The following is a 24488-nucleotide window of genomic DNA, read 5'->3' on the forward strand; positions in this document are numbered from 1 at the left end:
GGGGCTTGTTGACCAGTTTGCGAGGTTCCGTTGCCACTGTCTAGGCTGGCATGGTTGTGGTGATGGGCATGGCCATGGTCGTTGTTGTTGTGGGTGTTACGACGTGGTGAGGCGGGGGCGGCGGTGGATGGGGCGTCTTCATAGTCACCAACGGCCGAGTTGACGCTGGACCGGCGTTTGCGGTAGTGTTTGCGTTTGTCGGCTTCGCTCCGGCGTTGGTTGCTGGGGAGTGCATTGGGGCCAGCCACCGGGGCTGGGAGCACGATGGGCGCGTCTGTTGCGGGCGCAGAGGCCGGGGATTGGAGTTTGTCGGGAGCGTCTTTGGCTTCGACACGATTGGATTTGCCTCGGACAAATCCGCGCAGGGACTGGCGGATGCGGTCCTTTTTGGACACGGAGCTACGGCGGGGCGCAGGGGTGTTGGGGCTGGGCAGGGAGCTGAGGTTGGTGTCTTCGTCGGTGAGCTGCTCCATGGCGGACATGTAGACCTCGGTGGCGTCCCCATCGTCCTCTTCGTCCGCGCTCACTTCAGCAGCGCGTACGTTGAGATCCCAGAAGCAGTGGGCCACATTGTTCGTTCCACCACAGTCGGTGCAGTTGCAGTTTCCCACGGCGCGTCCGAGCACCAGCGCCATGGTGTTGATAACAAGGTGTCAACTCGGACTGCTCCACCGCCACACGGGCGCGGTGCCACGACCAAGTAAGACGGGTATAGGCGTGTCGAAAGAGGAAGCAGGGGCTCTTGAGTCCTGAGGCAGAGGCCAAGGCGAGAAAGAGAGAGGGGAGAGGAGGAAGAGAGGGGAGAGGAGGGGGGAAAGGGGAGGGGGATAGAGAGAGTAAGCTGTGTATGAGGTCCAGGGGGTGGGCAGCAGCCTTTTGGGGGTGGGCAAGGAGCCACCCCAGCTCTGCACCACGCAGGCACGAGCAGACAGAGAGACACAGAGGGGCTGCAAGAGTAGGCCAAGGCAGAGGCCGAGCCAGAGAAGGCAGGAGGCAGGAGGCAGGAGGCAGGGGGCGGCGGGAGGTCCAAAGGCCTCAAAATCAAGGCCTCTCGCACTTCGCACGCAGCGAGAGAGTGTGAGTGTATTGAGAAAGTCTTGAGAGAGTGTTGATAGCGTGTTGAACACTTTGAGAGATTTGAGAGAGTTTGGGAGATTTGAGAGAGCTTAAGAGGGTTTAAGAGAGTTTAGGAGCATAAATTAGAGTTTATACCTAAGAAATTAAGAGATGTTGACAAACGTTCAGAGACGTTCAGAGACTTTGAGAGATGTGGAGAGACATTCAGAGAAGTTGAGGGAAGTTGAGAGAAGTTGAGAGATGTTGAAGAGAGAGAGAGACAAAAAGAGTCCAGTGTGTGGGTCGATGGTATGCAAAAGTTTGTAGAGATTGTGAGCGTGGCGAGTTGATTTCAGAGAGAGAAGGTTAATGAGGGGTTTACTGGTTGTATTTTGCATGGTTTTAAAGTGAGATTCAGAGAAGGAATGAGATCTCGTGAGCTTGAGAGAGAGAAAGGTGTGTGCGCGACATCAAGAAATAAAAAAGCTGAACAGACAAGCCGGGTATTGGCAGCGGCACCATGACCATGGTGCCGGTACGGCCGGTGTGCTGATGACTATCATACCATGGGCTGCGGGTCTTCATCGTCTGACTGCCGTTTACAACGTCGACTTGTGTCTACGTCCTACTACGTCCACGGCCGATTGCCTGTATTGGCGATGTCCCGCTTCTGAGCACGCGCTGCGCGCTGCACGTCATCATCTCGTAATAGAGAATGTGCTGGCAACATTGGCTCGTCCTTGGCACGGGAGAGGGTAGAGCTCATGGTAAATTGAGACGGGCCAACAGCCCCATTGACCCTGCGCGACGGGGCACGACACATGTGCGTGAAAAGCAGCAGGTCCCTGGCTGCCACTTCATGCTCACGTAACACGCATCACAACATCAAGCTTAGATTGGCAGAGAGAGCAGAAGAAGAGAGAGCAGAACAGAGAGAGAGAGAGAGAGCACAGAGAGAAAGAGAGAGAGAGAGAGAGAGAGAGAGAGAGAGAGAGAGAGAGAGAGAGAGAGAGAGAGAGAGAGAGAGAGAGAGAGAGAGAGAGAGAGAGAGAGAGAGAGAGAGAGACAAAGAGAGAGACAGACAGACAGAGAGAGAGAGAGAGAGAGACAGAGAGACAGACAGACACTAAAAATAGAAATGATTTCATGTGATAAGTAATCCTTCACAGTGCAACATTTATCACACATTCAACGTAGTATCATTCTAAACTACTGTTATGACCAACTCACTCCATTTGTTTGCTTGACGTGAGTTCATTTTTTCTTTTCCCGGTCACTGGGGGCGAGCTGCTTGCATGGTGGTGATTCGTGGACGGGCTTCGTGTGGACTTTTTCGGACTGGGCGCCAGCATTTATTGCAAGCACACTTCCAATTCAAGGTTTGTTCAAGCCTTGTTCGAGCCTGGATACAAGCAACTCAGACATACGGACTTGACAACATACAGTGTGTGTGTGTGTGTGTGTGTGTGGTGAAAGCAAACTCTGACGGCTTTGAACCGCCCTCATGGTATGAGGGCGGGTTAATGAGAAGCGGGTCACATCTTCCACCCAGCCAGCATCCACCCAGCATTCACCCACCCCTCGCAAGCAAGCCACCTTGCCTCTTCAAAAGTTTGAAATGCTCAGATCTCATATATGACTTTGCTGCTGGGTGCCGTTTTGCTTTTTTGCCAAAGTATATCCAGGTGTTGGCGGCGAGTATCAGTGTGGCATTTTTCACAATCCGCGTTTTCACAAAGTATATCGTGAGTGCCTCGTACACAGTGGGGCTGATTGCACTCAATTAGCGCCGCTGCCATCAGCAACCGCCACAAATGACGCAGCCTAATGATAAAGTTCAATCGAACATCCCCTTTGACCATGACCTCGGGTTACAAGCGTGCGACATGTTGCTGGATGAGTCAAGTGGACGGGTTGACTTTACACACGATGAGTTCACCCGTTTGCCGTCATACACCACGGAGCAAGCCAGTATTGCTTCTGAACTGAACCTGGCGGGGCCTCTCGCGGCGAGTCGAGAGAAGCTGCGACCCACGCTTCCACAAGGCACATCGCACTTTCTCAATCCTGCGAAAACATCATTTTCTGCCGTTGACGTTCCCACCCAACGATTTAATAGCAACGCCTCGTTCGCGAAAAAGGACCCCACCACCCAGCACAGGCACGGCGCCGATTCTGATGCAAGTCTTACATGCTCAAGCGATGAAGCAGAGGACGACGAAATGCAGGACGCAGGTCAACCAAGTGCCAAACGTACACACGTCATGACAAACCCTAGCTCGCATGGCCCTTTCACCAAACCCTTTGATCGGACAGCACTGCCCGACATGCGCATTTCAAATCTGAATGAGTTTGTCAACTCGCTCAGCAACAAAGACTTGGTCGATCAGTTTGATTCGGAGTTTATTCTCTGGGACATCATCCGCTGCAATCCCCACGCCTTTTCGCTTTGCCCCGATACTGAGGCTCCAGTTTACGTTCTGCTTGACCGCGACGTGACTTACGCCCTCGAGATTCTGTTCTTTAAAGGGGTGACCAGTGCCTTCTTTGAAGAGATGACGGGCGTCAATCTGCGCTTTGCCTTCCAAGAATCAGATACCACTTTCGATGGACCCGATGTTTTGCCAGCTGCGCAAGAAATGCCCAACGCGAAGTTGGGTGAGGCGACTTCATCAAACACATTGACGACGGCAACGACATCCACGACCTCCATCGCTCAGGAAATTCCTTGCCCGCACTGCCAGCCAGCGCCTGAACGCTCCAATCCGGCTGCCAAAACCATCCGGAACGTCTTTGTCAAGTTTGCCCACAACCAACCAAACGGTCACATCCTTATCGTCGTGAACAACGAGACCGGGGCTCACGTCAAGTACGAGCTTCGAAGGCGTGGTCGTCCGCTTACAAATCAAAGCCATTCTGTCATCCCTTTTACTGCCAACAAACCCTACGCACCCCACGAAAAGGTGGTGGTGGCTCCTGGGGTCATTCAGCACACGCTGAGGCACGGCAAGTCCCAGGCCATGTCCGAGTTTGCCGAACATCACTTTTCGTACGCTTTTACCCAGTTTGTGGTCATGTTTCCGGGCATTCGTCGACCTCGCCCTGTGGTCATTGCTTATTGGCAAAACGCCCACCTTGAAAAGCAGTTTGATGATTTCCGTCATCAACTTGAGCGCCAGGGTCGCAGCGTGCATGAGCTGCGCGTGTTTCACGGCTCAAAGCTCGAGAACATTCAGCACATCATGATGCATGGCTTCAAGGTCGGCGGTGACGGGGTTGAGTCCACCAACGGCGCCCGGCATGGTGCGGGGATTTACACGGCCACCGGTCCTCATACTCCCATGTGGTATTCGCAACATTCACGAGCCATGATCATGTGTCGCGCCCTTATCGGTGCCCGCGGTCCTACTCATGACTCGATAGCTCCAGACGGCGACCAAGTGGACTGCTGGTCACCCCCAGGCAATGAGGGTGACTGGTATGTTTTTCGCAACAGTGCCGCTCTTCTTCCCCAATACGTCATCCATTACACATAGCTGATGTTCCTTTGTTGCACCGACTGTGCCACTTTTATCGCAACCTACACGACGAGTCCTCAGGGCTCTAGTGGAACTGCATCTCCAGGAGACGATGCGCATCATTTTGGTACTTTGGCATCAGGCCACCTAAGTTTGAGAGATAACTGAATGACTGACATTTGCAAAATCGCACCCTTTGGTTTTTCTTTAACATGTAAAAAGCTCTTTGAGAGTAGGCGCATGCTCATGAGCGATGCCAAGCTACTCTCATGCCAACTAATTGACAATGATGATGGACACGGATTCGACTTGAACACGCATAACGTTCGAGTGAGTGGCATTCTTACAAGCATGGCATTCTTACAAGCATGGCATTTGAGTTTTATTGATGCGTTTTGGACCATGCTAGTGCCGAGTCCGAAACCCGTCTTCTTGTGAGTCCGCCTCATCCAATGCATACGGCCTACTGCTTGTCAACATAGGAAATCAAAACAGACGATGGTAGCCACGCAAGCTTGACATTCCCAAAATTCTCTGATGTTTGCTGATCCCATTGGCCCGTTGCTTTTCCTGGTGGCGTCGGCGTCGAAACAGCTGACGGCAGGCAATCTTGATAATGAGCTTCCCCCTCCCCCGAGTTCACAAGTCCATCAGTGATGGTGCAAACCGTGAGCGTTTTCAAAAGCATCCAACGTTGTTGTCGTAAAATACCGTGTTATCGCTGCTATCAAGCGAACCTGAGCATAATGCCATGTAGTAATCTATCAGGTCAACGATGCACCACGAGAGAGACAGAGAGAGAGAGAGATCAAGAGAGAGATCGAGAGAGAGATCAAGAGAGAGATCAAGAGAGAGAGAAACAGAGAGAGAAACAGAGAGAGAAACAGAGAGAGAAACAGAGAGAGAAACAGAGAGAGAAACAGAGAGAGACAGAGAGCGATCAAGAGAGAGAGAGGGCGAGAGAGTGAGCGAGAGAGAGATCAAGAGAGGGAGAAGATCAAGACAGAGAGAAGATCAAGAGAGAGAGAGGAGAGTTCAAGACTCGATCAAGAGAGTTGTTGTGTTTTGCTGTGCATTCATGTTCATGTACATGGGGTAATTTTCTTCGATCTTGACATTTTGATTGCAAAAAGTAAAATAGAAAAAAGTCAGTGGCTCTGTGTGTGTGTCGGAGAGAAAGGGCAGCGGGGAGCTTGAGCTTGAGCTGGTAGGGGGATGAATGCTCAGTGGCTCGCAAGTTGAGTCTCATTGGTGTTGGGGTGTAGGTCTTTGTGCCAACCATTACGATGGAAGTGGTCAGCCGCGATTTTCACGTGCCCTCGCTTGACGAGGTGGCGGGCGGTAGGTGCATCCGGTGGCGTCCCTCCCTGCCCCCCGCTTTTTTTCTTTGCCGCGATCTTTGTGCTCTCGCTGCGCTGGCGTGTGTGTATGTGTGTGTGTGTGTGTGTGTGTGTGTGTGTGTGTGTGTGTGTGTGTGTGTGTGTGTGTGTGTGTGTGTGTGTGTATGCTTGATTGGCCCTCGATCACTTCTGATCCGATCTGGTGAACTGCTTGGTGCCAACAGTTTTTGAGGCAGGGCTCCGGGCCAATTTCGCCACGGCCACGGCCTCGGTGGTCGACTGCCCGGATCTGACCCAGGCGCCCTTTCATCTGGCCTCCGAGGGTATGTGTTCTCGCCTTGGACCCTGTTCAGCTTGCCTCAAACGCTAAAGGACCTCATGCGCCTGCTCTTTAGGCATCTGCGGTAGCCCACGCCTGGCCGATGTGGGTGGCGTGCCCAATCTCGTGCCTCTGGTCAACCGTGACAAGGTCAGTTTGCCTTCAAAGTTTGGCCGCTGACTCCCATAGTTGACTGACAAATAGCCTGCCGTGAGTAGCTCACTTTCTGTTTGTACCCATTGTCGATCGTGATCACCATAGGTGTACAACTTTGTCGATGTTGCCAAGCAAATCGACCTGCCCGGCGCGTTTTTCCTAGGTGCTGGCGCGGGCTCCTCCCGTTTGGCTGGCGTCAACTGCGAAATGATGCCCAACACCCACATTGCCACGCATACCATCAAGAGCTACTTTGCCAAGGTAGATCCAGAGGTGCGTGCTACAACATCCCCCTGTCCACACCATCCCAGCCCCAATCCTGGAAAGACACGCTGCACATGCCAGTCCTTAAGTCACATGCCAAGAAAAGACGGACATTGCCGGCTAAGCAGTGTCGCTGTGCTGGGACCAAAAAGCCGCTCTCATTGGCTGGCGCGCAATACTTAGGATGGTTCCATGGTCTTGAACCCCTACTCTTCCAATGAGTTTGGTCTTCTCGGCAACTTTCTTGCATCTGAAGGTCGCCCTGGCAAGGCACGTGCTACCGTTGGTGTCTGCACGCACCGTACCGGCTGACTCACTCATTTGCTCAGCCAGCTAATTTTGCCCAACTGTACTTGAGGCTAACTGGCCTTGTCATTACGCCCACAGGTGATCAAGGTGGAGGCCGAGACACGCACCGGCGATAAAAACTTTGTGACCTGCATGCGCGAAGCATTGCATGCCCACTTTGGTGATGCCATGGTATGCCTTAGCTTAGTTTCATAGACAGCCCGCGGCCCCCTTCCTCCGCTGATTTATATTCCCATTGATGTTCGATCCAACCCTCATCTTCATTCCGGCGGTTCATGCTGATCGTCAGCCCGTGGCCATTGGCGGCTCCTTCGTCATCGAGGCCGGCAATGCCAAGCTTCACGTGATGGTGGGTCCACCAACGTTGACCTGCATTCGGTGATTTTTAACCGATTTTGGTGTCTATCTTTACCCCCGCTTGCTCACCTTCCGGTACCCGCTAATGCTTGCTTCGCAGCCTGACTTCAGCAAAACACCGCTCCAGTCTGATGATGAAGTGGCACAATGGCTCAAGTTCTACGAATGCCAGCCACCGCTCACTTGCCTCTCTGTCTTTGTCTCTCATGATCCCGTAAGCACGATCGGCCCTCCCAGCTCTGGCCGAAGCTCCTTCTTGGTGCTTTGATGCTCAAAAGGGTGTACCAATTGGTCGTTTATCATAGGGCATGGACTTGCGAGTGGACCACACGCACTGCTTTTCCCAGCACGGCCAAGGCGGTCACTACCATTACGACGTGACTCCGAAGGCAGTTAAATACACGGGATACTTTGTGGTTGCGGAAAAGGTGTTTCGTGTTGACGCACCCAAAGAGACGCACACCGTAAGCATGATCGCATTGTGTGTGGCCCAGGTTCGGCGACCAGACGCTGATTCCCGCTCAACCCACCACCTCCTTTGCTAATTTTCTGCGCTAGATTGGCCGTGACTGAAGAACAAACACAAGCCTGTCGCACTGACAGGATCATCAGCACGCATGCCTTGTGCATCAGGGGTCATCATCACGTTCCGGGACGCAGGCAGGCGCACGGCTTGCACAAGATATCACGAGCTGGTCGTGTGAATAATTACACTCAGCAACAGTGCTTTTTGCTTATTGATCCTCTTGCAGGACGTAACGGGCTCTTGGCCGGTAGCACGGCAAGGCTAGCATGTCGAATCGAGTACTTTTCCATGAGAAGCTCGCTATCACCTCGCTCAACTTTCCTTCTTTTCTCCTCAGCTCTCCCGGCTATTTGTACCTCCACCCCTCTTATCAAGCAAGTCACGTACCGTCCAGCCCCACACCACGCACACGCATCATCTCTTGCACTTCTTCAAGCGACTTGCCTTTGGTTTCTGGGACAACAACTGAACGAAAAGAACGCCAAAATGAGTCGAGTAGGCACGTCCCGGCGCCGCAGACGCCAGCATCTTACCAAGCACAAAGAAAAAGGCCAGCACACCAATCGCCGCATACAAGAAAAAAGTGCCCGAGAAACCAATGCCGTCTGATTGCGCATTGCAGGCATGGGGATAGCGTGAGATGAGCAGCACACCCTCTCAACGCAAGGTTGAGGCTCAGTCTTATTGCTGACGTTGGTGTGGCCAGTGGATCCATCCATTGATGCGCGCGCAGACATGAACAAGTCAACCAACCCATGAGGCTCAGAAAGGTGAGGGACACGAGAAGATTGCCCAGCCAGTTGAACACGGTGGCGATGGACACGGCGCGACCGCGCACGTCATCTGGAAACAGCTCGGATAATACCAGCCAAGAAACAGGACCATAGCTATCATCAGCCAGAATTGCATTTAGTCAGGTATCAAGAGCCAAGGTCAAATGAGACTCGAGCTCGGTGGTTCCAAAAGGCGCAAAGGTCAATCTTGCTTCTTCCCTCGACTTCCTCTCTTTCATAAAAGCGTAGCCGTCCATACCTGAATGCATATGCAATGACAAATACCAGCATGCACAGAAGCGAGGTCCATTTCACGGCCGGTGAATCATATTCGGCCTGTTCCCCAATCCCTGCTGGTTTGGGTTGATGGGAGGCGCGCCTAAATGACGGGCAGATAAGAATGAAGCGTCAAGTCTGTCAATGCGATGATAATGGTCGAGCTGCGCATCGCAAAGCAAACGTGCGGTTTCGACACGAGTTCACGAGAAGTGCAGCATCCCGAGCCCGCGAAAGCCAGGACCAGCACATTTGTCGATGCTTCTTCTACCTGGGCAGCCGAGCTGAAGCCATATCAAAACTGGCCGATCCGTTCCAGCCGGGCTCATTCCAACAGGTTGCGGCCTTTGGCAGCACAACGTGCCCGTACAGTGCGTGGCTAGCCCAGTCTCGCCGATCAACGGTTGAAGCGTTAGTCGCGTTGGTGTACGTTGTGTTGGGCTAGCCATAATGCGAGCGAGTAGGTGAGCTCAAATTATTGCCTGCAGAGTGAGGGTGCCGGCGTACCATTCCTCTCTGCCTGAACCAAAACAAAGAAGAAGAAAAACGGAGGAATTGTTCTTACTTCGGTTGTAATCATGGTGGCCGAGGCCGTGACTGAAGCAAGCACGACCAGGCTCAGCACCATGAGGACAGTCCCAATCAGCAAGAGCATTCGCCGGCCTGATAAACATGGTTGCGGCGAGTCAATAAGAGACAATTGTACCAAAAACGTCACAACGCGCGAGTAAGCTGCTGCTTGTTGTTCCTACCTAGCCGGTCAACCTTGACCAGTGCCACGGCCGTGGCGAGTACCTTGACGATGCCAATGATCATGTTAGCCAGCGTTGCAGCACGGTCTGAGGCAAAACCGGCGGCCTTGAAGAGGGTAGAGCCGTAGTATAGCACTGTCGGTTGACCTGCAATAAAGTCATGGTACCGTTTGCATCACACGGTAGAGCAATCGTCAGGCACCGCCGTGAAACATGTTCGGGTGGTCCATGGGAGGCAGGTGGAGGACACACCTGTAAACTGCTGGAGCAGGGTGAGAGCACAACCGATCAAGAGGCACTTGCGCAAGATGGGGTCGGTGAGCAGCGCGCTCAGTGAGACCTTGCTTTGCTGTTCGTTTGCCGTCTCGATGATCTGTGCAGTGGGCACGTGGAAGAAGATGACGCACAGTGCTCTTGTTGAGCGCACAGCTCGAGTCACACAAATTCTGAAAAAGAGGTACTGACCTTGATTTCTTCCCCAATATCATGCGACGAAGGGCGTAGCATTCGAAGAGCCGCTACCGCCTATCAGGGGATGGGCCAGAAGAAGGGTGGGTGTGCGTGGTGAATGAATCTCATAAATGCCTTGCTGCCAAATGTGCGAGCGCCGGCTTGCCATGCCATCAAACGGAACAAGTTGGCACGCCACGTACTTCTTCTCGGTGACCCCTTAGCAACAGCCAACGCGGCGAGCGGGGGAGAAAGAGCATGCCCACGCCTTGAATGATTGCCGGCACAATGCTGATACCGAACATGTACCTGTAGAAGGAGCCAAATGGAGAACGGCTTGCTATCACAAGGCTTTCATTCATCAAGCATCTCGCAACGCATTCCGACATGGTGCCATATCATACCGCCATCCCTCTCGGGTATCAATGAGGGCGTAGTTGATAATGTAGCTAACGAGAATGCCAAGCGTGATGCCCATTTCGTTCAAGCTCACGAGAGCTCCCCGTGATTGAGCAGGCGCAATCTCACTGATGTAGATCACCTAAAAGTATGTGGCGGTGGTTTTTACAAATGAACAAATGCATCCTTCACCGTGGCTCACCAGCCTTGGGATATCTGACATGAACCCGCACCTCGGAGACGGCACTCAGGCTCACAGCAAAACCGACAACCACTCGACCAAAGTACAGAGTTCCAAGATTGTTTGAAGCGGCCAAGATGATGGCTCCGAGGGCAAATACGGCCTATCAGAAGATGGTGTACGTAGTCACCAAGGTGTGAGAGCTGTTCGTCGCCGGTCCAAGCTCAAAGGTGTGAAAAGGAAGCAACCACCACAAACCGCGTTCACAACGATCACAGTGCGCCGGCCGCCCCAATCGACGATAAAGCCACCTGGAATATGCCCCGGTGATACAGGTCAGCGCCAAGCGAACGAAACAGTTTCACCTTTGGGCGCAGCGATGGGTCCTGCGAGGTGCAAGGGCGCGTGCTGATCATACCAACAAGCGAGGCTATGATGGCGCCAACCAGCATGAGGCTGACAACGAGTTCCTAATTGTTAGGTATCGGCAAGACCAGTATCAGGTGGTCATACAAGAGGGTGGGGACACGATCACAGGCGGAAGCAAGGCACGGTGCGAGCCCGGGATGAGTAGGATGAACCTCTTGGAGATCGGTCAGCGTGTATTTTTCATCCAACTGCAACAGAGCACCCGAGATGATGCCAATGTCATAGCTGGCAATGAGCGCCAAAGGCAATCAGGTCTGGGGTGAGTCTGGCCAGCAAACTCAAAAATGTGGCAGGCCATGAAAGAGCATACGTCATGCTCAGCTCACCCAAAAAGAAAGCCACCCAGGCCAGCCATGAGGGCTGCCAGGATGAGGAGACGATTAGTCGCACTGCTTGAAGCAGGGTCTTCCACCTAATCAAACAGGATAGGGGCTGGGTGAGCGGAGCTATGGCAAGCCGCTTGGGTTTGGCGTACAAAACGGACGTACCGGCAGTAAATCAGCGCAGGGGTCTGGTTGCGATGCCACATCTGTGCTCGCATCGTCATGGGTAGCATCTGCGCCAAATGGCTCATCGGGCTGAAGGTGGCGCCAGTCAGCGAGGTCACCAGGAGATATTGGGCCATCATCTTGGTTAGACCCTGCCAAGAGCAGTCCCAGGTGTGAGTGCACACCCATTGCAACATGAGTTGATCCAACCAGGCACACGTGGGGTGGGGTGCTCAACTTACGCACAAGTACTTCATACCGCTCACCCGAAGCCATGGCGGATGGGCAAGAAGGAAGCGCCTACAAGGATAACTGACGCGCTGGCAATGCCAGCTCTGTTTTCCACGATTTTGTGCCTGGGAGGTTCAGCAGCCGGGTCTTGATCCCGCCTTCTTTACGCCATTTTTGAGCTCCGCTTGCTCGAGCTCCTTGTGCGCCACGGCAATTCAAGGAGCGTTTTCAGGTATCAGCAGCAGCACGAGGGCTCCCTCCTCAGAAAACAAAATATCCAAGCCGCATCCACTGCCAGTCGTCCTTCAACCTCCGTCCCGCTTCTCCATGCACGGCCGCAGCTGTGGCGGTGACCGCACCCGTCACAAGGTCAACAATCATGAACGGCACAGAGAGAAAGAGAGAGAGCGTGCCAGCTGCTCTCTGTGTCTGTCTCTGTGACTGTCTCTGTCTCTGTGTGTCTGTGTCCGTCTCTGTGTCTGTGTCTGTGTCTGTCTCTGTCTCTGTCTTTCTCTCTGTCTCTGTGTCTGTGTCTGTGTCTCTCTCTCTGTGTCTGTCTCTGTGTCTATCTCTGTGTCTATCTCTGTCTCTGTCTCTGTCTCTGTCTCTCTGTCCTCTCCGACCTCCCGACGAACCAGATTTTGCTGACAATAACATCTGACAAAAGTTCAGTGTTATGTTGTGAACAACAGTTGCCAAAATTTGAATTTTTTTTTTGATTTTTTTTTTTGGCGCCGAATCAAACACCACACACACACACACACACACACACACGTCGCTCTTCGCGGCACTCGTGCCTGGTTGTCGCTCCTCATTGGTGAGACCAGCGGCCAGGGCGAGTATCAGGGCAGGTATACGGGTAGCCAGGCGCTTACCCTAGCCGTGTTCAAGCGATAAGCGGACGCAAAAGCTTGATTCAAGGAAAAAAGCTCTTGATTAAAGACGACCGGCCAACATGCTGGGCGACACAGCTCCTCGATGGGACATCCCCGTGCCCAGCGGTTACTCTTTTGCTTCGGTGGATCTTGAGGCCATCAAGTCAAGAATGACCTCTCTATTGGATCAGGAGCTTTACGAATCTGCTTCCATCCTCGTACGCTGTTGGGATACGTCAGCCACCCATCCTCTACCAGCATGCCTGGATCACCACCAACTCACCGTGCTGAGTCTGCTGCCCGTGAATGATCTACATAGGGGGAGTCAGTGCGCCTTCACTTGCATGGCCTTCACGTCTACCGACCAGCTGCCTCCCTCGACCCTCTTTTGGCTCGTGCCTACCGACGTCAAGGCGATGTCAAGCGTGCTAAGGTGGGTATCAACGCTGGACGCCTGGACACGCTCGCCGTCGGCGTCTCAGCACGTTACATGGCGAGCAACAAACTCATAGGACGCGCTGATGCTGTGCCTGGTTTGACGACAGATTGTCTTGAACAGCGCGCTGCAGCACTGCACCGGTACCGAGGAGCCCATGTTGTGGAATGAGCTTTTGGAATGTCACCTGCAGCTGCACGACCATGAGAGCGCGAACAAGTTGGTCAGTTGCTGGCATTCCCACTTTGCACAGCTTCCTGCGTTGAGGCGACTTGATGCCGCCATTTTGACCTCGGCAGCCGCGCCTCATTCGGTCTGTGCTGATGTAACTTGACCTTGCAGCTGTTGCAGGTTAACCTCGATCTCATACCACCATCCATTCTCATTCGTGTGGCGCGCTTTGTTCAAGTGCGCGATCGGCATCATGCCATCCGTCTGCTGAAGAAAGCCTTGGCGTGCGTACTTGCGACTTGAATTCACACGGATCGAAGCACAGCGGCACTGGCCTCACGCTTTGGCCATTCCACACCCATAGGCAAGAACCCTACGCACTAGAGGCTCAGGCCATGCTGCTCAAGCTTCAAACCGACGTGCGTGAGGCTGAGCTTACTACCAAAGCTTGCCGGTACGATAAAGCCCTTTACTGGTGGCCCGCCGCAGCTGCTGCACATGCTTGTGAAGGGCTGGGCGATGTTCTCGAGGCCGTCAAGCACGTCGAACTGGTCAGTGCTTGTCTCCGCCTGTTGCGCTGACCTGCTCTGATTCATCTCGAACGAGCGAGCCATGCATCACCTCAACTGGCATAATCAACTCACCTTGATCACACAGGGTTTGCAAGTGGCTCCCCACAGCACCTATCTCCTGGGCCTTTTGGGCTCACTCCGCTACATGCATGGCAACATGGCGGCCTCGATCATGGCGTTTGACAAGGCATGGGAGGGTGACAATCATTTGGCGCGACGGTTCATGCCCACGTACGCTATTCTGCTACAAACATGCGGCCGACAGAATGAACTGCAGGCCCTGGCCGGCGCCATGATGGACGCCAATCCGCAACAGCCCGAAGCATGGCAGGTGGCCGCCGAGTACATGAGCCTCATGTGCAATTCCCAAGAGGACATTGCTTTGTGTACCGACTACGCCGACAAGGGCAAGGCGTTTGTTCAGCGGGTGAGATTGGCGCTAGGTCACGAATGCTCTTGCTCATCCTCCTGCCATCTGTTTGACGACAATTCGTCATCATCGTCTAATGCGTGGGGTCTTAATGTCGCGCCTGCTGGCCCAGGCCTTGGAACTCGACCCTCTGTGCCACGAGGCGCAGGTCACGGCAGGCTTTTTGTACATCCGCTTGGGCCAGATGGACGATGCTCGCTTCACGTTTCGGAAGTCACTGGCTCTAGGCAGCACCTTTCGAGCACATCAAGGTCGGCCCGCACCCTTCTCTAGCCCTTTCACTCGTTGCGATGGGCCAATAACTCACTCAGTCACTGGGTGAACATGTCTTCTTGGCAGGCCTCACACGATCCATGTTGGGACTCAAGCGCTACCGAGAAGCCATTCAGGTGTGATTTGTGTGCTGGAAAAAGACTGTCCTGCCCCTCCCTGCCAAGGCAAAAACAACCAAAAACAACGGCAACGTCGGGGAGAGCGACACATGCTTATGCTTGATGGCGGTGCAGGTGGCCAAGGACTATGCTGAAAAGATGAAAAAGAGTCCACGAGCTCTTGCTGTAGGTTTTGCCAATGCTGTCAAGGTCCTTGTCCCATGCCGCTTTAGAGCTGCTGGTGCAGGACGCCAATCCTTATTGGTGAATTTCCTTCTTGATCTTCGATCTTCGATAGTTGCTGGGTCATGTGTGCAACAATTTTTCGGATGGATCAGCACGGGCACGGCGAGCATTCACGCAAGCTTTGGCCCTGGACGCCCACTGCATCGACGCCATCTTTGGCATGTGTGAGGTGTATGCACGGGAGAAGCAGTTTCAAATGGGCATTGACCTGTACGTGCCCAGTGCTGTGGTTTTCACCCTAGGCCTTGAGCCCTGGCAATTGCCTCGAATGTGCCTTGGATCTGAGGCTTGTACCAGCTTTCACTTCGACCCTTGCTGGCCCACACTCGGCTCTTTGCTTTTTGCACACCAGGCTCGAGCGTCATGCCTCGTACTTTCGCACGGACACGATATACAACCGACTGGGCAATTTGTACATGGTGAGAGCACGGGCCGCGCATCGCCTTGCCGGTCCTTGATGAGCTTGTTTTTGTCTTTTGCCAAGCGTTTGAGAAGTCAGGCTCCTGGTTCTTACACATTGCTTGACTCTTGACACAGGACAACAACGATCCAGCCACGGCATTGGAGTACTTTAAGATTTCGCGAACGTGAGTAGTGCACGGTTTTGGCCTGCGAGCCGTCCAATTGTTTTTCCAATCACCCAGGCCAACTTGCCCAATTGGTTGCCAATAGCTTGACGTTGCAGACAACCGTGGTGGACCGGCTCATTGCTTCGGCGCAGCACCGCTTGAACGGCACCTCGGAGGAGGAGTAGACCGCGTGCGTATGTGTGTGTGAGTGTATGTGTCGCTCTAAAAAAAGAATCGGTGGTACCAACCAAGGTGCACAACACCCTGCTTTGACCACTCGTTTATCCCCTTCCTGTGGCCACCGTCCCCCCTCGGCCGCGTCCTCCTGTTCTCGTCAAAATAAGAAAGAGTTGGACTCCGTAAAATTTTTGGAAAAAAAAAAAACAAGAAAAAAAAGGCTCCAACCTGCTTTCCCAGACGACTGCGGACATGTGACTTATCGACGTTATCTCAAGCGTATATGCGTTTTTCTTAAAGAAGACAGAGTTAGTTATTGAAGATGTTTTGATAGATTTCGCGGCTTTGGGGCATTTTTTTACTTTCAGCTCAAACAGTGACTCAGTGCACGTTTGACGAGACAACTTGAGACGCTGCTGAGTCGGCAGACCCTGTCTCTGAAGCTACGCGAGTCGGCAGACCCTGTCTCTGAAGCTACGCGAGGCGATAGTAGCTGGCTTTTTTTTTTCCTGCTTTGTCGCCCCGCCGACCTCGATTGGAACGAAAAACTTCTAGTCGCAAGTTCACTGGGCCTGCCAGAGCGTGACAACATGGCGATGTTGACCAGGCAAGTGCCACGCTGGGTTGCTCGTGGCCCACTTGCAGCTGCAGGCTCGCGCCAGGCGCTGCATCTGGAAGCTCGCCTGCACCCAGGCATCTCCAGCTCGACCAGCGACCAGCACTTTGCCGTCATCAACCCTGCCACTCAGGACGTGATTACCCACGTCCCCATCCATTCCTTGGAGCAGGTCAAGCAGGTGCGCACCGCAAACTAGCGCCGAAATTCGCCTCCACATGTATGCTCCCGTTGGAAACAATCGGACCTTTGCCATCTTGTATTCATTTATTTTGCTGTTGGGTTGGGCACCAGGCTGTGACAGCGGCCACAAAGGCTCAGCGTGACTGGGCGCGGGTCCCTGTCAAGGAGCGTGCCCAAAAGCTCAAGCGCTGGTATCATTTGATCATGGACAACGAGGGTACGGTTCTGCTGCATGGTGCAATTTAGTCGTCTAATTAAGCTTCATATTGCAAGAAGAGCAAGAAGGTACAAGAGCATTTTTTTCCGCCCAGATCTCATGATCTCTGCTCTTAGACTACCTGGCTCGGCTCATGACCACGGAGCAAGGCAAGCCGCTGGCCGAGGCCCGCGGCGAGGTGGCCTATGGTTTGTACAGCCGCCCATACTTCTGCTCTAGCATGACCCAAGGGGTGGGAGAAGTACTTTGGTCATGGGCTTGCTAGACACTAGCGATGTTTTGTGCCCTGATCGGCTTTTGCGCTGGGGTTCCGCAGCGGCCTCTTTTGTGGATTGGTTTGCCGAGGAGGCGTTGCGGCAGTATGGTGATACACATCCACCAGGTGCTGGCAACGAGCGCATTTACACCATTCATCAACCTGTGGGCGTGGTACGTACCCGGAGACGTCTCAGGGGCAATCGGGGCCGTGGTGTCATGCCATTTCACTTAGTCCTCACGGCGTTGTTTTACATGTTAGTGCGCATGCATCACGCCTTGGAATTTCCCCTTGGCAATGTTAACTCGCAAGGCAGGACCAGCCTTGGCTGCGGGCTGTGCTATGCTTGCCAAACCCGCCGCAGCTACGCCGCTGAGTGCTCAAGTATAATTCACGTCAATTCTGTCAAAATTGTGAGGGCATTTGTTCAAAATCATGTGCTCACGCAACTTACGCTAATGTCAGGCAATTAGCGCGTTGGCTTATGAGGCCGGCATACCCGAGGCCCTGTTTCCCGTCCTCACTTGTGATCATGAACACTCTTCTGCCATTGGCGAGGTGTGCTCAGCCGGCTGCGCTGTTGATGTTCCGCCTTGCTTCAGCCGATCCTTTTTTCCCATGGCTCACCGATCATGCCCTCCTATGCCGCAGGAGCTCACAACTAACCCAGCAGTGCGGAAAATTTCCTTCACTGGCTCTACGCATGTTGGTAGCATCCTCATGAAACAGGCTGCCGGTACGATCAAGCGCACCAGCATGGAGCTTGGAGGCAACGCTCCCTTTATCGTCATGGATGATGCCGACATCCCTGCTGCAGTCGATGGAGCCATCAAATCCAAGGTTCACCCACATTGCCTTGTGCACGTTCCTCCGATGCGCTCATCAAAGTATTGTCGTTGATTGGACTACTCATTCTGGTTGTCTGGATGACATTGTGCTTTGGTTGCGCATTGATGATCTGGGGGCTGCGACTAGTTTCGTAACTCGGGTCAGACGTGCATTTGTGCCAACCGTTTCTTCGTTCAGGATGCTGTACATGATCGCTTTGTCCAGCTTTTGCACGACGCAATGCGCGAGCAATTGAAGCTAGGCAACGGGCTTGAAGACGGTGTCACGCAGGTGTGTTTTGGGGTCAATCAATATTCGCTCGTTTGGCAACGAGCAAAATGCCAAACACATGGAACGTAAACCATGCCATCCCCGAAGCGCCTGACGACATCATCGTGTTCTCCATCTTCCGGGGGCACACACGATTGGTGCATCTACGCTAGGGCCCATTGATCGATGAAAGTGCTGTTCAAAAGGTTGAAGAGCTGGTCCAAGATGCCCTTGACAAGGGTGCAACGGTAGGGTAAAACGCAAACAACACAGTGTTGTCACTCCTGCCCTGACCGACTGTAAGCGTGTGAGCAAGCCGACTGATGCTCTATACTGGGTTCTGTCAAACGTTCTAGTTGGTGGCCGGTGGGCGTCGCGTTGAACCCAACGCCTGGTTTTTCGAGCCGACTCTTTTGACTGACGTGTCAAGCGAAATGAAGGTACCCTCGTGTCTTTGGTTCCCTTTCCCCCATGTCGCTTGCAAGGGTGTTCTGACGATCGTCGACTCACCCGCTCGGCCCATCTAGATTGCCCAAGGGGAGATCTTTGGTCCCGTTGCTGCCATCCAGCGATTTAGCACCGAGGAGGAGGCGCTGCAGCGCGCAAACTCTACCGAGCTGGGTGCGTGTGCGTTATGAACACCCTTTGGCAGAGTCATGGCAACTCTCATGCCCATCCGTGGCTGTGAATAGGACTGGCCAGTTATCTCTTTACCAAAGACATTGACCGAGTTTATCGGATGAGTGAAGTGAGTAGCCATCTTCCGTCAATCAGAACGTCATTTGCTTTTATTCTATTTTCCGTCTTTGGCCTCTTCTCCAACTCTCACCTTGATTGTTTTAGGGTTTGGAGTTTGGTATGGTCGGTGTCAACACGGGTCTGATTAGCAACGCAGGCGCACCCTTTGGCGGCGTCAAGCAAGCAGGTATGAATCCACCCTCCCTGAGATTTGACCCAGATGAGCCAGCACGCTTGCTCGGTCATTGCGGCACAAGAATGTCTCATGCTCCAGCTCTGCTTTGAACGCCTTGTGCCTGTGCAGGTGTGGGTCGCGAGGGTGGCTCGCATGGGTTGCACGAATACACTGAGGTGAAATACATCAACCTCAAGCTCGGTCAGCAGTAGCATCTCTGCCACATCTGCAAACCCTCTTCATGACCCCTGGAAGTGCAAACGGGGCCATCTGTTTTCGTTTCGAGAGGCAGGTTTTGTGCGCTGCTACTGGTCAATTGACGTCCAACATTTGAGATTGCCCAGAAGCGCATTCAGTGCTCGCAGAGCATGTTGATAATACAGTCGGTACCTTTGACTGTGGTCATGCGCACGATGCAGATGTTTCATACGAAGCGCCACGACGAGAAACAAACAAACAAACTTTCGAAGAATAATAAAACAAAAAGAGCCGAGTGCCATGCGCAGCATGTTGTACACGGCTTTGTTCTCAAGATTGATTGGGGAGGCTTGGGTGGGACGTTCGGCGAATCACCTCTAAGCGAGCGTGCTTGGGGGTCGGTTCATGACTTGCCGATAGCCCCAAAGCTGCCGCGTTTGCCAATACGTTGGTCTTGTGGTTTGAGAGCGAAGATGCCAGCGTGCTACCATCGGGGAAGTAGCGGGGGCGCTCGCCGACGGCAAGCGTCGGGGGCAGAGGCGAATGCAGTTTTTGCTGGTTGGGGAAAAAGTGCTCTGATGGCTGGTGATGATGGTGGTGGCTGGTGGGAGGAAACGTGGCTGGGCCCTTGGTCCTGACACCTGCTTGCAAGGGCAAGGCTTCCGGGGGCCCCGAAGGCATTGCTTGGGGGCTTGCCACCGCCTGCAGATGATGTACGGGAACGAAGCTTCCACGGGCACGTGGGGGAAAGGTTGGTGGGAACGTAACGGACCCTGGCGCTTGGGGACTCATGGCTTCGTACGTCTGCAGGCTAACGTGGGAGACGGCAGGCGAGTACTGCGTCGAGGAGGCAACGGAGGGGGGCGTCGTGGCGTATAAAATGTCCTCGTTGAGGGGTGTGGCGGCAGCGCTAGGGTTAGCTGTCCATGAAGGCACGGGTTGTGGCGAGTCGAGGTCTGTATCAGCACTTGGTAAGCGGGATGGCTTGGGTCGAGAAGGGCTTGTATTTGCCTTTGGGAGCTCGGTGCTCCGCTGTGTGCCCATCGGTGCTCGGGATGAGGTTTGGGTGGATTGTGAGGAAAAGGGCGGTGCGGCAGCCACAGCATCGGTTGATGTCATGGGGTTGGGCACGTTGTCTGCTCGGATAGATGCTTCTGTTCCGGGAACAAGCATGGTCGGCGCCACTGGCATTTCGTCAAGAAGGCCGTGGTCGGTAGCTATGGTAGCATTGGGGTGAGCTTCGGCGGTGAGGCAAAGATCAAGCATGTCTGTGGCCGTGGTACTCTCTGAAGACGGTTCATCGATGCTGATATTGCGATGGGAGGCAGGGCTCGGGCTTGGCTGGGCAGAGGATGAGCGTGATTTGGTCGTTGACACTTGCTGATGTGGGCCAGGTCGGGTTACCGGAGCAGGTTCTTGGCGAGGGCGGGGGCGCTGTTTCTGAGCGAGACCAAGGTCGATTCGAACGAGGGGGCTATGTGCAAGTAGATTGGCGGGGAGTTCGAGGATGTCATGGGTGGTGGGGGAGGCGGCGAGGGCGAGTTCATCCAGAAGAATGCGACCGGCAAGGGCGGCATTGAGGTCTTGACCACACTGACGGCAGACGTTTATGGCCTCAGAGGGCAGGGAGAGGGCTTTCAGCAAGGCCCGTTCCAGAGTACTTTGACGAGCCGTCTCACTGGGCATGAGGCGGAGAATGAAGGTGATTTTGGCCCGAAGGCCGCGATTGTAGTGGGCCATCTGCAGCAGAGAGGCAGCAAGCTGCGGATAGTATCGGCCCATGTTGGGCTGGGAGTTGATGGTGAGGAGGATGAGGCAAAAAGCCTGGCCAAGCTGCTCAGAAGTGAGAAGGGCTTCAAAGTAGGCGGGTGTGCCGAGAAGCAAGACCAGCCACTGAAGAAGGGGTGAGTTGGTACCCTGGGCACCACAGCTGATGCGATGGGCAGCTTGAAGGGCCATCAGCAGGAGGTCGGGGTGGGCGGCGGCAATGGTGGCCAGAATGCCATCCTGGTTGTCCACACGTGACAACAGCTCAAGGAGGAGGGTTAGACGATAGCCCAGGACACGGTCGTTGAAGAAGTTGCTCGTGGCCAGGCGCTGCCGCAAGCGAGTGTGAATTTGAGAGGCAACATAGCGAAGGATGACAGCACGCGCGAGGCCGTAGCGTGCGTCATCAGCTGAGAGAAAGACTCGAAGTGGTTTGATGCTATTGACGAAGCGGGTGGTGCGGCGCTTCCAGCTGGGCAACAGGCGCGACTTTGGCGGTTGATTGTCGAGTAAATGTTCATTGAGAGATGACACGATGCTGACTGCGTTTGCAGCACGACGACAGATGTGAGCGTTGTACCGGAAAGACAGCAGCGTTTGGCGGTCAGCAAGAGCCTGCAAAGTCGGATAGAAAAAGGGAAAAAGGGAGGGGGTTGAGTCACGTACCAAACTGATCAAGTGGGGCGGGAGATGCCGTTGTGGGCTGCTGGGCTGGCGAGGGGGAGCTGGCCATGGGCGTGCTTGAAGACAGAGAGGATCATATGTTTATGGCTTGGGTCTAATGCAGGGACAATAGAGTGCCTTGTTCTGCAAGTTTACCCTTTTGGAGGGAAGGGTGAGGAGAGGTATTGCACGTTATTCCCTGTGAATCAGGCCGTGGGCCGCTGCGATCCGGGCACACGCGGTTGGCGACGACCTCGCGTCGATCCGAGCGATTCAAAAAAAGTTTTTTTTTGGGCTTTGGGCGATTTTTTTGGTAATATAAACTAACCCCTCCTTTATCAACGAGGTTATTTTGTTTGTAAGCCTGTTTTGTCAGTTGGCCAAAGTGTGCTTAAAATTACACACCTGTTGAAGAGAGAGCGAAAGCGCAGAGAGTGAGAAAGAGAGCAGAGAGAGTGACGAGCAGAGAAAGAGAGCAGAGAGTAAGAGAGCAGAGAAAGGGCTAAAGCACAGAGAAAGCGAGAGAGAGCTCAAGAAAGCGAGTGTCGGACATCACGGTTGACGTTTGGTTCCCCGTTTCACAGTTGCAATTTCCGTTAGCTTCCATTGTGTGTGGTGTGTGTCGCGTTTTTTTTTTTTTTGGCTTCCTGTTGGTGTCGCGCGCTCGCTCTCTCTCGCTCTCTCGCGCTTTTGTGCCTCCTTCCCGCTGGCGGAGGCGGTGGGGGTTGGAGACGTAGGGTGGTGACGGCAAAGAGGGATGGGGTTTCACTCGGGGTTCAAATGCAACTTTGGCTTTTGAATTCGCTTTGCCTCCAGCCAATCTCTGCCATCCTCGATGAAGTCTGGCCACACAAAGGGCAGGGCAACCTCAACATAGCCACGCCTGCAGCCCCTGCATCCCTGTATACCAAGTTTGCACAGGCTCTTGCATCTCGATGGCTTCAGGAGCTTTGGCCAGCTCCATGGCGATGATGTATGTTCTGTGCTTTATCGTCGCCAATTCTTCGACCCGCTCAGAAGAGCTCATGTGCTCATCCTGTATCGTGCATCATCCCCGAAAGCAGGAATGAAGCTGCTTCGGGCGACATGCTGCCCAAGCGACCCCGATTGCATCCTATTGGGAAGCAGGATAAGGACAGGCAGCAGAAGGAGCAAGGGGATGTTAGGATTGATAGCGATGGCGAGAGCTTGAATGATCACAGCATGGATGAAGCACAGGACGGGTTTGGCCTGACCAAAAAGAGTGGGTATGAAATCAAGCAGGGGTTGAAACACCAAGATCAAGCTGAGGATGACAACAGCCAGTATGATGCTGGTGACAACGACCACGACCACGACCACGACAATGGCCACGACCGCGAGAACGAGAACGAGAACGAGGACGAGGACGAGGACGAGGACGAGAACGAGAACGAGAACGGGAACGAGAACGAGAACGAGAACGAGAACGAGAACGAGAACGAGAACGAGAACGACAATGACCAGGGCAACGGCGTTGATCCTCAGGGCAACGTCAATGCTATCCAAGCGCCACCCCAGCGCATCAAGTCCATAAGACCTTATGAGAATCATAGCGATGCATATTGTACGTTTATGCGATTCTGAACTGAGCACATGAGTATGCATGACGCATTTAGTCACCTCATGACACTCTTGTCATTTTGCCGTGCCTATCCCATGACTCCTGGCTGTCCAGGTTTGTTCAAAGCAGTTCTTAGGCACGACAGACCAATCAGCGATCTGGTGAGCTTCAATCGGATCCCAACAAAGGAGGTTCTTGCACCAGTCGATCCCGCGGAGGAAGTCATCATTCTTTGCATCGTGAAGAGCATCTTGGCCGACACCCTTGACCTATCGGCCTTCTCTCTGACGCGTGCCAGCAACATCTTTGTTTTACTCAACAAGTTTCCCCTCAACACACGCCGGCGTGCCGCACAACTTTGCACGACACCCGTTGAACAGCTCAAGAGCATACTCCAACTGGTTGTTCGAACTTGGCATGAGATCCGACAGAACCCACAACGGACCCGCCCACGGACACTCATGCGAGCCGTGTTGAGCTTCATCACAGACATCATCGACGTCATGCCCTTTCCAGCAGATCTTTCCGAGCTTGAGCCTTTGTTCGACCTGTTGGTGCCGATCTTGGAAGCTCGGAGGCATGACATTGTCGCACGGGGCATTGACGCCCTTCAAAACAACATGTTGAACGTTGGCCAACGGATTTTGTTTGCTTTGGCGCATGCCTCGGCGCGCTTGCGCAACCACATTGCAGTGCTCGGCCCCGTTTTGAAAGCGCAGGGTCGACGAGAAGGCACGGGCAAACCCCTCCTAAAGGCGGTCACTTGCGTGGTCTTTTCCACCATCTCCATCAAGCTTAACTGTGAGCAATGCCTCGCACAGTTTAGCACACCAAGCATGGCCTTCTTCAATGCCCGAGCTTTGCAGAAGCGGCGCCCAGAGTCCGTGCCCCACAACACGGCTGAGCAAGATCTAGACGAGGCCCAGGTTAGCAGATTACTTGTCAGCCTTGCTGCTCAGTCGTGTGTCTGTGTAACAACGAATTGTGCCTTGCAGGTCTTGCAGCTCTACAATCTTGGCCCCGCGTCAACGTCGTCGACATCCCATAGGTTGCAACTGGCACAAGTGCACGAGCCATCTTATTCGACGGTCACGGTGAAGCAGGAGTGTCCGGAGCCAGCTGAAAGCACGTCTGCGTCTGTGGCTGAGTCAAGAACCGTCTCGGCCTCTCCAGGGCAGGGTTCATCAACCACCAATTACTCTGCAGCCGACGCTGTACAGGCCCTTGCCGGCGTTGACACGTTGGCAGGTAAGTGGGTTGAACTGAAGTGAAGCACACACCCATGCATTGGGGGGGGGGGGGGGGGGGGGGTTTTGGGGCCCCC

At 53.8% G+C, this 24488-nt stretch overlaps 8 protein-coding genes across 8 annotated transcripts in view; 5 read left to right on the forward strand and 3 right to left on the reverse strand.

The window, feature by feature from the left end:
• Window positions 1–635, reverse strand: part of MONBRDRAFT_7234 (uncharacterized protein) — a gene marked incomplete at both ends in the record, with an annotated part of 2879 nt that extends 2244 nt beyond the window's left edge. The window contains one exon of the mRNA XM_001744744.1: window positions 14–635. Within this exon, the coding sequence (XP_001744796.1) occupies window positions 14–635 (622 nt within the window). The remainder of the gene's footprint in view (window positions 1–13) is intronic.
• Window positions 636–2942: 2307 nt separating this feature from the next.
• Window positions 2943–5542, forward strand: MONBRDRAFT_24415 (uncharacterized protein; the record flags this gene model as incomplete). Its single annotated transcript, XM_001744539.1, has 2 exons — window positions 2943–4534; window positions 5332–5542. The coding sequence occupies 2 exons, from the start codon at window positions 2943–2945 to the stop codon at window positions 5540–5542; spliced, it is 1803 nt and encodes a 600-aa protein (XP_001744591.1).
• A 297-nt stretch (window positions 5543–5839) lies between these two features.
• On the forward strand, window positions 5840–8125 carry MONBRDRAFT_20550 (uncharacterized protein). The gene is made up of 10 exons (XM_001744540.1): window positions 5840–5915; window positions 6139–6237; window positions 6310–6383; window positions 6495–6662; window positions 6837–6923; window positions 7041–7133; window positions 7252–7311; window positions 7420–7533; window positions 7625–7783; window positions 7878–8125. The coding sequence occupies exons 1-10, from the start codon at window positions 5861–5863 to the stop codon at window positions 7890–7892; spliced, it is 924 nt and encodes a 307-aa protein (XP_001744592.1). The 5' UTR covers window positions 5840–5860; the 3' UTR covers window positions 7893–8125.
• A 99-nt stretch (window positions 8126–8224) lies between these two features.
• On the reverse strand, window positions 8225–11341 carry MONBRDRAFT_15943 (uncharacterized protein; the record flags this gene model as incomplete). Its single annotated transcript, XM_001744745.1, has 12 exons — window positions 8225–8310; window positions 8379–8450; window positions 8599–8732; window positions 8878–8968; window positions 9647–9793; window positions 9899–10057; window positions 10281–10405; window positions 10501–10637; window positions 10729–10839; window positions 10935–10987; window positions 11095–11146; window positions 11258–11341. Coding segments are annotated over 12 exons (1251 nt in total), but the record flags the coding sequence as incomplete, so codon positions are not given.
• Window positions 11342–12779: 1438 nt separating this feature from the next.
• On the forward strand, window positions 12780–15866 carry MONBRDRAFT_31936 (uncharacterized protein; the record flags this gene model as incomplete). The annotated part of the gene is made up of 13 exons (XM_001744541.1): window positions 12780–12917; window positions 13019–13132; window positions 13245–13358; window positions 13478–13590; window positions 13671–13857; window positions 13964–14305; window positions 14421–14559; window positions 14648–14697; window positions 14722–14865; window positions 14978–15135; window positions 15278–15344; window positions 15463–15512; window positions 15598–15866. 13 exons carry the CDS (start codon window positions 12780–12782, stop codon window positions 15677–15679), a joined length of 1698 nt encoding a protein of 565 aa, XP_001744593.1. The 3' UTR covers window positions 15680–15866.
• A 643-nt stretch (window positions 15867–16509) lies between these two features.
• On the forward strand, window positions 16510–19287 carry MONBRDRAFT_18571 (uncharacterized protein; the record flags this gene model as incomplete). Its single annotated transcript, XM_001744542.1, has 13 exons — window positions 16510–16687; window positions 16804–16875; window positions 17004–17116; window positions 17205–17327; window positions 17409–17501; window positions 17595–17783; window positions 17919–18062; window positions 18215–18289; window positions 18398–18481; window positions 18569–18662; window positions 18734–18789; window positions 18885–18966; window positions 19084–19287. 13 exons carry the CDS (start codon window positions 16510–16512, stop codon window positions 19164–19166), a joined length of 1386 nt encoding a protein of 461 aa, XP_001744594.1. The 3' UTR covers window positions 19167–19287.
• Window positions 19288–19482: 195 nt separating this feature from the next.
• Window positions 19483–21652, reverse strand: MONBRDRAFT_24421 (uncharacterized protein; the record flags this gene model as incomplete). The annotated part of the gene is made up of 2 exons (XM_001744746.1): window positions 19483–21461; window positions 21586–21652. The coding sequence occupies 2 exons, from the start codon at window positions 21650–21652 to the stop codon at window positions 19483–19485; spliced, it is 2046 nt and encodes a 681-aa protein (XP_001744798.1).
• Window positions 21653–22668: 1016 nt separating this feature from the next.
• Window positions 22669–24488, forward strand: part of MONBRDRAFT_36606 (uncharacterized protein) — a gene marked incomplete at its 5' end in the record, with an annotated part of 3980 nt that continues 2160 nt past the window's right edge. The window contains 2 exons of the mRNA XM_001744543.1: window positions 22669–23167; window positions 23279–24412. Of these exons, the coding sequence (XP_001744595.1) occupies window positions 22669–23167; window positions 23279–24412 (1633 nt within the window). The remainder of the gene's footprint in view (window positions 23168–23278; window positions 24413–24488) is intronic.

Source organism: Monosiga brevicollis, genomic scaffold, assembly GCF_000002865.3.
Source record: "Monosiga brevicollis MX1 MONBRscaffold_6 genomic scaffold, whole genome shotgun sequence".
In the NCBI taxonomy this organism is placed as follows: domain Eukaryota; class Choanoflagellata; order Craspedida; family Salpingoecidae; genus Monosiga; species Monosiga brevicollis.

Excerpts from the sequence above, each read along its gene's own strand:
- MONBRDRAFT_20550 (XM_001744540.1), top strand. The coding sequence starts at position 5,861 with ATGGAAGTGGTCAGCCGCGATTTTCACGTGCCCTCGCTTGACGAGGTG. Across the intron at positions 6,384-6,494 it reads CTCTGGTCAACCGTGACAAG|GTGTACAACTTTGTCGATGT; the intron begins GTCAGTTTGCCT and ends TGATCACCATAG. Across the intron at positions 7,134-7,251 it reads CCCACTTTGGTGATGCCATG|CCCGTGGCCATTGGCGGCTC; the intron begins GTATGCCTTAGC and ends GCTGATCGTCAG.